Raw genomic sequence first — 14312 nt, 5'->3', positions numbered from 1 at the left:
AACTTTTATCCATTTATTTGTCAATTTGTGCAGTTTGAGACATAAACCTTTTTTTTTTTAAATTCCAGTTTATTTTCAGCTTTACATGCATGCGTAGAATGTTGCTAAAATCTGTATATTGCATCCAGTTGTACTCCAGGCCTGCAGTTTGGTCCTCTACCCTGTCAAGTTCATCGAGAGTATCAACTTGAGGATCTACCATGAATTTAACTGGGGCTACGGCCTGGCCTGGGGAGGCACCATCTTTTCCTTCGGTGGGGGAATCCTCTACTGCCTCAATCCCAAGAACTATGAGGAATACTACTAGTGCTACCTCAAGTCTGGAACCCTCTGGCCACATCTTCAGAGTCTGAGAGGTACATAGGGACTGAATAACATTTCTAATGTTCTGGAAAGGGGGAGGAAGTGGGTGTCTATTAATAGCTCAATTCCCAAGAACTTTAAAGGGAAACATCGGACAGCCAATAACTGTATTATCACAAGTTTTGCATCCAGACAGTGAACCTGGTCGTCTGGAGCTTAAGTTTTTTTGCCTCAATCAACACTAGTGTCAGTGCTGACTCTAATGGATATTCAGACTGATAAGCCTCATGTTAAATGGTGCATCTTGGGACAGATGAGGTAGGGGGCTTACAGGTTTATTCCCAAGGCTCATGATACAGTCTAAAGAGAACTGACAACACTACAGTAACAAAGGATTCAGGTTACCAGTGTTAATGCCTCCATTCTGAATTGCAAGAACTGCTATTATGTCTATTAACTTTTCTGTTTGGAAAAACAGGATGTCAGACTGACAGACTTTTGCCAGTTACACATGGATGCGCATGCACATACACAGGCATAGGCAGCATATCTTTATATGTAAAGAAACCGTCAGAAACCCTCAAGCTCATCATCATTATCATCATCATCGTAAGTGCTTATTTAGGAGCTGTTTTATTTTACTTTTAGAGTTCTGTGAAGCTCTTAAACTTTCACAAGGATGTGAGACATGCTGCAGATGCTAGAGTTGTGCCTCATAACTTTTCATAACACAGATTGATTTGTCTTGTGGGAGAAGGTAAGGAGGGTAGAATAAACTAAAGACATTTGCTCAATATTCTATTATCAACCCACTTGTCTGTTACTGTGGCAACCCACAGGGTTTGCACATGCAGCTGTCATCATTGATTAGCCATGGTTGGAGGTGTGAGATGGGACAGCGCTCGGCTAAATTTCGATTGCCTATCATGCTGCGTTTCTTTGCACCGTGACATATGGAGCATCCTTTAGTCTTCTTATCTGGCTTATGGCAGTGTCTACAACACATATGAGACACACAGCTCCAGTCTTTCAGTGGCCATGTTGTCATGCACAGCAGCAGTTTGAGAAAATTAGAATGTGTTCTGAATTTAATTATGTTCATACACACACACATTCACATATTACTGTATAAAATTCAGTAATTATCTTTACTTTCATTTACAATCGTTCCACAGTAGTTTGCATCATGGGCCGATATAAAGGAAAAAAGATCACGATTTTTTGTCTTCCTGCGAGGAAAATGGTGGTGCATCCGCCTTCTACAGGAGATATGGACATTTCCTTTATTTTTATGGCACAAAAGGACAAGTGTGTAATGGTAAAATGGCAGAAACAACTTTATACTGCTAGCACATTTTTTGCAAAGCTAGCCAAGATCCCACAGTGATGATGAAGCTGAGTGCATGCTGACCCAATGGGATTTGTGTTGGTGTGTGGAACTGTTGTTGACTGGTAATCATGGGACAATGCATTCCAGGTCATTTTATGGAGTAATGAAAGTACTGTAACAAATTAATTTCTATGGTGAGGAATTATGTAAAATACTGCATTACTTTTAACAAAATTAACAAGTAATGTGTAATACATTACTTTTTTGAGTAACAACCGCAGCACAATATATCTAACTAATTAAACAGTTTGATGAAATTTGTATTAATCCTAGCCCTGTCTACAACACATTGTTTTATTTATCAAGTCTTTTACGTCATCTTTTGGAATGATATTTACTGTAATTGTTCTGTTATAGAAAACCAAGAATGCGAATCAAAATGTCCAACTTTCTTTGACGGACAAGAATTTACCACTTTCTTTGCTAGACTATGATACAATCTTTATTAAAATGAACTAAATGTTTTACTTACTTACTTTTACATTACTCCACAAATGTAGCTATTCTAATGAAGATACATTCATGTAATAACATTTTGATCAACACTGTTCTACAATCCTGGATTTCTTTTGCTTACAGTAGATTTTAATCATCCATAAAAAGAGAAATAGAGAGATTTTGTTTGAGCTCCTAGTAAATACAAAGTTACATAGTCCGGTGTTTTTGATAGAGAGAAAGCGAGAAACTGGACTAACTGTTTCAGTAAAATATAACACCAAGGCTATAATATTTTTGTATTATCTAACTGCTGGAAAAACTTCGCTATCCAATGGGAAGAGCCCTTTCCTTGAGAACAAAGGACACTAAAGGGTATTGTACACAATAGCTGAGATTTGTGTAGAATTTTAATTGAATTATAAAATAGTATTTTAATGAGAGTTATTCTTGGAGAAAATAGGGTAAATTGAGATAGATAGATTAAAGACATTGGTCCGTATTTTTTAAATAAAATCTCAAAATACATGAGATCCCTAGCTGCTCTGGCAACCTAAGAAATAAATGGTTAACATTATCAAAATGTGTGTTTTAACCCAAAAGATGATTTTTGACAGGCCCTAAGCAATTTTTGCTTTCAAAACAAAAATAAAACTGTTACTTTTCTTAATATCATCATTTCCATATCGGGTTTACTGACCCTGTGACTCTCTCTATAATCTGTAAATAAAATTTGTGTAGACAAATGGTAACAAGTAGGCCAGAAAAACATGCATGTCGAAACTCTGATGTCAGATGGTAGTGGTGATTACAAGAAGCCATTTGGATTGCCAAATATAATGCATGTTAATAAAAACACACAATATATGTATAAGGAATCGGTATATTACTGTGTGCTGCCGTGTCTTGGCCTACAGTAAGTGTCGGGGATCAGCACTGCATCTGGAGTGTTAAGTTTTTGCTGGCCAACAAGCAGTGTAGGGACTAACGCATTATTAAGCAACGTGTTACAGTAACTATGTTATTATTGTAGTAACGAGCACAAAATCAGGAACGCGTTAATCGTTACTGGGATTTAGATAGGGTCATTATTTGTTACTTCGTTTGGTGGCTATCATGGAGCTTCCACAGATTCAGTAACATTAGCAAGTGGTGGAGGCCAGCAGGTGGATGAGAGAAAGGGGAGGCAGGAGGAGGAGAGACCCGAAGCGGCCGCCGGTCTGAGTGTCAGGTGAACTGAAGTAAGAAGTTATGCCCTGCAGTCTATCTTGGTCAGATATAAAACAAATTTGGGTGTAGCTTATTTTCGTTATGCTGACTTTTTCATACTGGGTACTAGCTAGCATGATGGAGTTACAGCTGGGTGGGTGCTATGATGTTACTGATGCTGAACTTTATTTTGTTCATAAGGTTAATTATTAGAGTTGCCAACCGTCCCCTAAAAAACGGAATCGTCTCGTATTCAGAGAAAATATTACGCGTTTCGTACTGAGGTGAAAAGGAACACAGTTTGTCCCGGACTTCAGCTACAATGGAAAAGACACAAAGCTGGAGTTATTCTGTGTCTTAGCTGCACAGCTGCCTCTTCTTCTCTCATTCTCTCCCCCTCCCTCTCCTGTTTCTACTTCAATCATGAAACTGATCAATGATCAGCTGATCGGCTTTTCTCTCTTGTTTGTTTATCGCCCACTTTGCGCCAGAAAGAGGAAACCAGCGGCGGTCGCGTTAAACAACAGCAGCACGTTTAAGCTTGATCAGCTGTTGTTAGAATTTATTTAATATTAATTTCTAGTATCAGCTGATGTTTGCTGGAGCCACAGCTGTAAAAGCTGCTGGTCATGATATCGGTTTGGATATGTGGTGAGAGGGAAACATGAAGATGAAACCAGGAGATGTCCTTACTGAATCATCAGAGCTGAACAGGTGATGTAGAAACAGGTTTACCTTTCAGGTGACATGAATGAGTTGAAGGGAAGTTATGAACTGTTTCTGAGAGACAAATAACACCAGGATCCTTTTCTAAGTAGCTGACAGCTGGTAACTGTGCAGGGGCGGGTATAGCAAAGTTTTGCCAGGGGGCCAGGTAGGGCATTAACAGGGAAAGGGGGGCACAAAGAAATACTTTTCTTTCTTATTCTCATTTAAAATGTCTCACTTTTAATAATACTTTTAATATATTATCTGAATCTTACAACAAACGAATGATAGATTGATGCATATATACCATCAAAACAGTGTACAACAGCGTTTGTTTTCATTCAAAGGCTTTTTCCTATAATGGCGGGTCGGTCTCTCAAAACGCCCGGGCCGATTTTTTGTCCCTATCCAGCCCTGTATGCAGCTCATCTGCGGTCTGGTGTTACCTACATCTTCCTACTCGGAAGGCAGAATTTCCGAGTTCTGAGTATAATCAAAGCACCACGACTGCAGTTTTCATGTTGGATGTAAAAAAGTGCACTTGACGCTGTGACGTAGGCTAGAATCATGGCGGCAGTCAACGACGGTCCAGTCGTGGGATTTCTCTCGTGGAAATATGCACATTATTTTTTCCTTTCTGTTGGTAGGTGGCACACTGCACTTGTGGCAGGATAGTGCTGACATGTAAGCAAGCTAGAAGACTGGCAATCTTGCTGGGTATCCAGTTAGGGAAGCAACACAATATTAAAAACACAATTCTGAGTAAAACCAAAGTTACTTTCCCTAGTAACTAGTTACTTTGAAAGTAACGAGTAACTTGAAGTAACTGAGTTACTTTTGATAGAAGTAACTAGTAATGTAACTAAGTTACTAATTTAAAGTAACTTACCCAACACTGCCAACAAGCCAGGCATGCATCTGCTGAAATGGGAGAAGAAAATGCCAGTATTAGCCGATATCAAATGGCACAGTTAACAGGTGTTAGGGGACATTTCAACAAAACCCAAGATGGGTTTTTTTATATCAAGCACTACCCCTTTACAGACAGACTGATCTGATAATCTTTTTTTTTATGTCTCAACAGGGTGATAATGATGTAAGGTTTACTTATATTTCCCTGCCCTCCGGATTTGGGTCCAATCAGTATTTTGGGGTAGTTGCCATGGATCCAGAACAATTTCTGGGTGAAAAGATAACTGAAGACCAAATATTTTACCCTCTATGTTAATTTTGAACTCTAGATTGGGCAATACTCTTGTGCAATAATGTTTAGTTTTCCTCTCCCCCTCTGTACTGAATTATTTTGCCAACCCTGCAACCTCCTTTTTCAAGTCTGGATGCTGTAAGCACAGGGAGGAGGCGCAAGTGTTGTCTGGTATTTTCTCTATTCCCCATTGTCACATATTTGCTGTGGAGCTGTCAGGTAACTATTGCCTAAAAATAGGAACCAGGCTGGGTCCCTTGGCACCTTAAAATAAAGGTTGAGCTGTGAAGTCACCTCTTGATTCAAGCTGCTGCAAGAAGTCCATTTATTTTACAGTGATATTTACAGTGGACAGAAATGTTTCTTTTGCTCTTGATGAGGAAAACTGTTTGTTCTGTACTTGAATATTTCAGAAGCTTCTTCACTTTAATATCATCACACTTGGAAATGAAGGTCCTGCTTTAGATTACAGTCCAGACATTTCATTCATTCACTTCCTTTCTGTTTAATAGTGACTTTTACATTTTATGTACAGAAATAAAACATTGATTTTGGTATTGTACTGTAGAAAGGTTCAAAATACAGAGCTAATGTAGTTGTAGGAATTCTCGGATATTGGGGGAATTGATTTTTTGCCAGGAGATGAATGAAAGTAAAGGTGGTTCTGGCTAAACGTAAAAAACACCTGCAAGTTTAAATTTAAAGCTTGTAAAGCAGCATCTAAGTGATTGTTTGGTCATATGAGAAGATTATATTTATTCATGAGGACAGAGGAGTCTTTGTGGCAGCTGCTGGCTGTAGGTACATACAGATACAACACGGTATGGGCCGAAAGATGGAGCTAAACATCCATGAGGAACCACATGGAAAAAAGCTAAAAATATTTCCTAATATGTTGATCTATGACTTTGATATTGAATACATTATTGTAAACCCTTAAAGCTATGAATAGCTATAAGAGTTTTACATGAAAAAACATCTGCCTAATATTCTTTAAATCTATGATACAGAAATGTAATGCATTCACTTGATCAATTGTATCTTCCTTCTCTAAATTTACAAGATAATTATCTTGTAATACAGCCTCATGGGATTTTCAGATGTATTAATAATTCAGAAGAGTGGAGATTATTATTTATCTTTTCTTTTTTTTCTCAATTTGTGAGATAAATGTCCTGCTGCTGGCAGCTAACTCTATTTTATAACACAAGGCATGGTACTGCTAACATTTGGACTGTAATCTAAAGAGCTTTTCAGATTGTGACCTTCAACTTTTTCAGTTTGAAAGACGTCTCAGCATTCCCGTTTTCAGCGACGGGAAATGTGTGACTTGATGACTTGTTCCTCCACTTTGCCAGTGAGAGACAGAAGACCTGACACAATGGTAAGGTGCAGTAATAGAGATTATCATCGTATGATATTTCGGTATAACCGCTACTGTATTTAATTTTGTATGGTCACTGCTTAGTGATTGTGTTTGTGGTGTAGAGGGGCCTTAGGCACTACCACTGTAACAGACCTGGGTTAAAACACACAGGAATAACTTAATGAAAGGACTAAAATATAAATTGAACACCTTCAAAATAAAATTGAAATATTAATTCTTATGTGTTTTCTTATAAATACTTGTGAGGAGGAAGTAGTCCTTGTCTCATATTCTTATGTTTTGCCGACCTGCCATACACACTCAGTAAAGAGGATGAGTGCCTTGACAGATAAATCCAGATCAAAAGCTTACTGCTCTTTGGGAGCTCAACCCTGTTAAACGGTGCAGCTGCTGAGATTCAAAGTTGCAGTGCAACATTTGCAAATTTACAGAAAGCGAATACATGGTAGGCTGAAGCAGATATGTGTTTGAGCTTCAATGGCAATGCAAATATGTTGGCACCCATTCAATGAGGCACATCTTTACAGTTTTGGATAAATAACAATATTTGTGTAATTGTCTTTAGTCGAGAACCTTTTAAGCTTGGTAAACATACAACAAAACACTGTCCTTGTATGTTTTAGCCTGGTCTGATTGTAGCTATTAGCATTTGTTTCATGATCAACTTGCTGATGAAAAGTAGAGACTTGTAAACAGAGAGCGCTTGTTTTTTTTTTCCATCTTCCAGTAGACTGGTGAAAAAACACTGGCTATTGATGTGCATAGGGATTTAGGATGTATACAAAATGTGTGAATGACAGAGAAAGAAGTAAGTGTGTCTGACATAGAGACAAAGAGTGTGTGTGCACGTGTATTAGCTTAATTTTACATGCCATTGTAGAAATTTCAGTTCTTGGCATTTATCTCTTTATACGTTGTCACATTAAATGAACAGAACGACTCACTCTGTGTCTCATTTTGTTTTTCACGATCTCTTTTCTTATGTCGGTTTTATTCAACTCAGAAATTTTACTTATGGTGAAGCTAGTGGGTGTCTTTGCTGACTAAAGTAATTATGTGCAACCAAAGTAGTAAACAGGTTTGGGCTTTTTATGAACACATTAAAGTTTATATGTTTTACCAGTGAGTCCAAAGTTCAAAGAAAGTTATTCTATTTCACATTATTGCTTTATCAGATAATCAAATGTGAGGTCAGCAAAAAAAATTATTCATTTTAGTTAAACATCCCCAGTCAAATTCAAAGTGAAAAGTCAAGACACATCACAGGATAGGTTGCATTTAAAATTTCTTTATACCAGAATAGCTCTTAACTGAAAAAGATTTGTTTCCATTGCTGTGTCCTTTCCTGCTGGACTGTACAGCAAAACAACCTGAAACTAGACATGTATTATTCAGAAGAAGTTTAATTGACCTTATTTGTTAAGTAATATTGGTGAAAAGAAAAGCTGTACTGTGATGTTTTACTGTATTTGTTCTCAGGTGTCCTGTAAAAAACAAACAAACAAACAAAAGATTGTCTAACAAAGGTGCCTGTTTGGGGTTCGTGTGGGGACACTGACCTAGGCAGACCCACATTAGCCCACAGTGAGCTGCTTGCTGTGGGTTGGTACTGGGCCCCATATATGTCCCATAGTGCATCACTGGCACCAACTGGTATGGAGTGTAGACGAGAATGTTGCTTAACTTGGGGCCTGTATTGGTTAAGTGTAGATTTGCCCTTCCCACACAGCCCCACAGTGCACCTACAGCGACTCGCTGTAGACCCACATGGGCATCTTTGTGGGAACGTACACCGTGTTATCTCACTCTTAAGTTTTGACCCTGGTGTTAAAAAAAAATCACAGTATATTCTTAAAGTAATATAATAATTAAATCCATAGAACATAAGTTGCTCCAGGAAGTTGACTTATCATTATCTCACTGAACACATTAGAGTTTATATGTGTTGCCAGTTTTTTTGACCATTTGGATCTCACAGCCAGACTTCTTAATAAACACTTCTCCTGCTAATTAGTTGTTTCAGTTGGCACCATAAGGACAGACTTTGCGTAGTCAAAACAACAGTTTCTATCTTAAGAAAACAAACAAACAAACAAACAAACACACACTAATAACGTAAATTCAACATTAAACCTGATATAGATAGGAATTACTTCTTATTTGAGGGTGAAACACAACTGTAAATAGCCTGTCAGTGACAAAGGACGTGTTGTTTGAAGCAAAGTAGTTCATTATTGCTGTTGCTACAGGTATAGTTTGCAGCAGGAAAAATCCAGATATTTGCAAAAAAAACAAAGACCTAACAGAGCAACGTACCAGTTGGTGTTAATGTCAGCAGCATACACTAAACCTTTTTCCAAGACATTTAATTCCTTAGTTCCAATCATTTTGTGTCATGGCTGCTAGGGCAGATGTGTGGAGGGAAGAGAGATAGGACCCAAACGGCACTGACGAGGACTTAAACTGAAAACGTGCCTTTTATTGACGCAGCCCAAAACCATAAACACAAATGCAGGACTACAAAGACTAAACTAACAAAACCTAAACAGGGAGGAAACTAGAAACAAACTAAAGACAGGGGAAATGTCATGGATGATACACAGACGAACCAGCAACAAACAGAAGAAGAGACCGCTTAAATCCACAGAGGGATAACAAGGGAATGAGAAACAGGAGGAGAGCACAGCGTGATGAGACCAAGGGGAAGCAAAACTGAAAACATTAACATAGGACACGGACTTTCAAAGTAAAACAGGAAGCATAACACAGACACAAGGGGATATGGCAGCAAACATTGAACACAGAGAGCTAAAATAAAAGACTGTTAATAATAAACAACACAAAACACTGGGTCCCTGACCCATGACCGTGACATATTGAGCCATAACACAATATTCTTGTTACTTGTGAATGATTTTAACCAAAATAATAAGCTTGTGGACTCACAAGTTCACAATAATTAGTTACTTTTTCTCCAAGAAATAACAAATAGAACTTCTTTATGTCCTACAATGCACATTCACAACAATAAGCAAATGCAGGACAAGTGCAAATAAGAGATCTTTTGGCTGGTTCCAGCACTGAAAAGATCTCTTTGTCACCACATTTGTGGCGCATACATCCAGGAGAGCTGTGGCAGCCTGTGATGGAGCAGCATGCCATGATAACTTAGATTAAGTTTCATCATCACAGTAAGTAACACTGGCCATAATCAGAGAGCTTTCAACTCAGTCTGGGCTTTCTTGGAAAGATTTGTCTAAAAGCCAACAGCCCAGTAGATGATTTATTTCTCTCATTCATCCACCATTTATTACTATTACTATTATTGTATTATTATCATTTGGAAGCTTCTTTGTTGTTTTCTCAGCCCTAAGGGAGTTATCTTCAAAAAATATCTTTCCAACACTCAGTGGCCTACTTTACATTAGAGATTAATAAAATACTCCATAACCTGTGGCTATTCTGCCCCCTGCAGCTAATATTGTGGTATGTGCTATTAATAATGCTGTTAGTCAAATTCATGTATAACTTTTAGGGGGGGTTGCATATTAATTATACTGAAATAGAGATGGTGACCCTAACAGTACAGACGAATACTAAAACAAGATCACTGACAGTCTAACATGCATTATTGGTCTAAGTCATGAAAAGTATTTTTCTTGTCAGTTGGGAAGAAAATGACCTCACACTGTTATACCTTTTTTTCTCTCTGTGTTTTCCTTTTCTTTTGTACTTGAAAATGTGATCAAGGCGACTCATATTCACAGCATGTAATAACACTGACAGTCCAGGGCATTGTTGTTTGCTGTGCTAGGGTTAGGATTAGCAGTTTAGACATATGTAATCCCTATTACTCCTGCTGGATCCAGGAAATATGTAGGAATTTGTATTAGAATTCGATTTTCGTGTAATATTCATATTCAACATTAGTCCTTTCATTTTATAACCACGTATCTACCTAGGGTCTCGGTGGAACTGGGCTCTGTCCTGGGAGTGAAAGGCAAGGTCCAACCTGGCCAGGTCTCCATTCTATCATAGTACTGTTCAATATTTTTTTCAAAAATATGAATGAAAACAAATATCGAAATAGGATTTTTGCAAATAAGAAGATGGCTGTGCATATTCAATCCTTTCTTTGACTGCATCGTCCACCTGATCCATCAAACCTCCAGCAGGTAAACCTTATTCATGACATATTTGATGGTGTCATTGTAAAAAAAATTAAACAGTAACACTGGAGGCTGAATGCAAATTGCATTCTAAACTCTGCTTCAGTGAATTATATTAATGTCCAAGGAGTCATTCAGGACTGTAAAACGTGAACTACAGACCCCCCAGTCTTCATCATTAAATCTCTGATTGCTTCCATTTCCATTGTATATCAGATACTTTAAAGGTAAAGTGTTTTATATGTTACATTCAAATCCCTAAAGAGAAGCAGCAGGTAGATCATAGCTCCAAACTGCTCACTGCACAGTAAGTGGTGATAGAGGTACAAAAGCACAAAAGCGTCTCCACTCCCTCAGGAGACTCAGGAAAGCAGGACTCTCCACACTTCATCTCACAACTTTCTACAGAGGCACCATTGAAAACATCCTGACACAAAGTTTTACAGCTTGGTTTGGCAGCTGCAAGTCCTACGAGAAGTGTCAACTTAATAGGATTGTTAAGACTGCCAGGAGGATTGTTGGCGCCCCTCTCTCACCACTGGAGGAGATCTACAACCAGCGCTGCACACGCAGAGCTATCTCCATCATCAGAGACTCCAACCACCCCTCTCATGGCCTGTTCTCACTCCTGCCGTCTGGCAAGAGGTACAGAAGCATCAGTTGCAGAACCACCAGGATGCTGGAAGGGTTCTTTGCACAAGCCATGAGACTGATAAATGGTCTGTGCCCCCTCCCCACCCACACAGCCATTCACACAGCTACACTCTAAGATCAACAAGCAGACTGTGTTGCCCCTATCCACACACGCACGCACGCTCACACACACACACACACACACACACACACAATACACTTCCCAGATACACACACTACCTAATTTTTCCATCCCCTTCTGTGAAAGGACTGCTGCTATCTACCCGAACGAATATGACTGGAGTTTGTTTTAGAACTTAGATTTTATGCTATTTATGGCTTTTTTCATCGGTTGTCTGTTTAGGCGGTTCCGCAGGTAAGGGGTGTGATGTTGAAATCCCAGGTGGACTTGGTGGTATCTCTGGAACAACACAGTCCATTGATTGATTTTATGTGCTACACGGCGCTCGAAAATCTGTCAAATGTTTCAGTACGACTTTGCTAAGCTACAAAGCCGCAACACATGATAGATTGTCGGAGCATTACGGCTATCGTAGGCAGGAGCCTCGCGGAGTACTGTGCTTCAACATAATATTACTGTATTGTGTGTGTACAACCTCTTTTTAGGATTTGTGGATATTATACATGGTTATGCTTATGCTGTCAGCAAGGAATTTGCATTTGCACTGTTAAATTTTTATATAATTTTAATGCACATAAAAACAGCTGCTTGTTTAAATTAAAATACATTTATGGGGGGGGGGGGGGGGGGGGGGGGGGGGGTTTGCACTAATTAAGTTGTGGAGTTGTAAAGTATTTTGTCTAGTGTCAATTATATCATCAGTTATATCGTTTTTACAAATGTATATTATGATAAATATTTTTTGTCATATCGCCCTGCTCTACAGGAAAGACTTCAGTTCAGTGAGGTTTGTTGGTTCTGGTGCATTTGTTATGGCTGCTACTTTTTCCTCTAAAGGATGCAGTCCTTTAGAGGAATCTTTGTCAATATGATGTACCAGGTACACCACACTTCTCTAAAAAAAATTGCATTTGGAAAGTTTCATCTTGACGCCATGCTTCTCCAGACGTGTGAGTACTTCCTCCAACCTCTTCAAATGCTCCCTTTCAGATGAAGCAGTGATGAGGATGTCATCCAAAAAGCAGGTCACATGATCCATCCCCTGAAAGATTTGATCCATCACACACTGAAGAAGAGACGGAGCACTGGAAACACCATAGCTGAGGCGATTGTACTTATAGAGACCTTTGTGTGTGTTAATGACCAGATACTTCTCTGATTCTTCATCTAACTGTAGCTGCTGATAGGCATGAGAAATGTCAAGTTTACTGAAGGATGTTCCTCCAGCTAAAGTAGCAAACAAATCTTCAGTATTAGGAAGTGGATATCTTTCCTCTTCAACACACTGGTTGACACTGACTTTGTAGTCACTACATATCCTAATTGTTTTGTCTGCTTTCGGTACAGTAACAATAGGGGATGCCCACTCACTTTTCTCAACCTTTGAAATGACCTTCAACTTTTCCAATCTGTCCAGCTCTTTCTCCACAGCTTCTTTTAGTGCATAAGGAACTGGGCGAGCTTTACATAAAATTGGTGTGGTGTTTGGTTAAGTGTGGATTCTGGCTTTAAATCCTTTGATGCAGCCTTGGTCATCCAAAAACACTGCCTGATGGCACTGAATCACTTCTAGTACTCCTGGCCTTGCTTCTTTCTGCATCAGTACCTTGTGTACTGTGAATATCTGATTCCAGTTCAGCTGTAGTTTCTTTAACCAGTTTCGTCCAATCAGAGCTGGTCTGTTTCCCTGAACAACGGTCAGTGGTAGGGTGATGTTTTGGGTCTCATACTGTACTGGTAACATAATATATCCACGCACAGTGATGTGTTGACCTGAGTAGGACTTGAGCTTTAGCCCACTGGCTGGTTTTATAGGGAAATGAGTGAGATGCATCTGATAATACTTGTCTGATACACTGCTGATCCTGTAATCCAGCAACATGGTGGTGTTCTTGTTTCCAAGCGCAACATTCACTGTGTATCCCTTCTCACTGGAGGTGATGGAGTACATTGAATATACTCCAAAAAGTTCAGCTTCATCATTCCTACTTGAGCATTCATCCTCAGTTTCCACATACTGAGTTTGCTGACTGAATTTTTTATTTCTGCAAGCACGGGCAATGTGTCTTTGTTTTGCACAAACATGACACTTTTCACTCTTAAATTTGCACTTACGTGCTGAATGCTGTCCACCACAACAATAACATGGTTGCTTCACTCCTGTGTCTTTTTTAGGTCCCTTCCAGCTCTTTGGCTTGTCATTGCCCTCTTGCCTGTTCTGTCCTTTCCATCCTTTGTTGGAAAAATTTGGAGCATTTGTCAAGGCATTTACTTGGTGAGGTTCATGGTGTCCTGAGAACTCCATCGTATTCTTCGAAGTGGATGGATCCATGGATATGGGAATCTCACATGCACGTGGAAATGTAAGATCTTTTTCCGATAGTAGCTTGCGCTGCACAGCATCAGAACGCAGCCCACTAACAAAGCGATCTCTCAGGGCCTCATCCAAATATTGTTCAAAATTACACGTGACTGACAACTGCCTCAGGGCTACAACGTAGTCAGAAACTGAATCCGCTTCTTGCTGGTTACGTTTCTGAAAACGAAAACGCTCAGAAGTCCGAATTTGCCAACATCCATTGCTCCAACCGCTCCAAATATGACTCAAAATCTTCCTTTGATTCATTATACTCTTCAACACAACCCACATGCATTGCCAAGTTAGCTCACCAATGCTGTTCTGCTGCAGCCGTGAAGACAACGTCTTTTTTTTTTCCTTATATTTGAACACA

The 14312-nt window shown here is 39.2% G+C and overlaps 1 protein-coding gene across 2 annotated transcripts in view; it reads left to right on the top strand.

The window, feature by feature from the left end:
* Nucleotides 1–13831, top strand: part of LOC134620820 (transmembrane protein 47-like) — a 40237-nt gene extending 26406 nt beyond the window's left edge. Inside the window, exons 3-4 of one of the 2 annotated variants that reach the window (XM_063467130.1) lie at nucleotides 129–356; nucleotides 13756–13831. In XM_063467130.1, the coding sequence (XP_063323200.1) occupies nucleotides 129–307 (179 nt within the window). In that variant the 3' untranslated portion in view covers nucleotides 308–356; nucleotides 13756–13831. Of the gene's footprint in view, nucleotides 1–128; nucleotides 625–13755 lie in introns of those variants that run through there. The other variant, XM_063467129.1, reaches the window with a different exon arrangement.
* The last annotated feature ends 481 nt before the right edge of the window (nucleotides 13832–14312 follow it).

Source organism: Pelmatolapia mariae, linkage group LG23 (genome assembly GCF_036321145.2).
Source record: "Pelmatolapia mariae isolate MD_Pm_ZW linkage group LG23, Pm_UMD_F_2, whole genome shotgun sequence".
NCBI classification, from domain to species: Eukaryota; Metazoa; Chordata; class Actinopteri; order Cichliformes; family Cichlidae; genus Pelmatolapia; species Pelmatolapia mariae.
The sequence above is the reverse complement of the archived record's forward strand: the minus strand, read 5'-3'. Positions and strand labels throughout refer to the sequence as shown.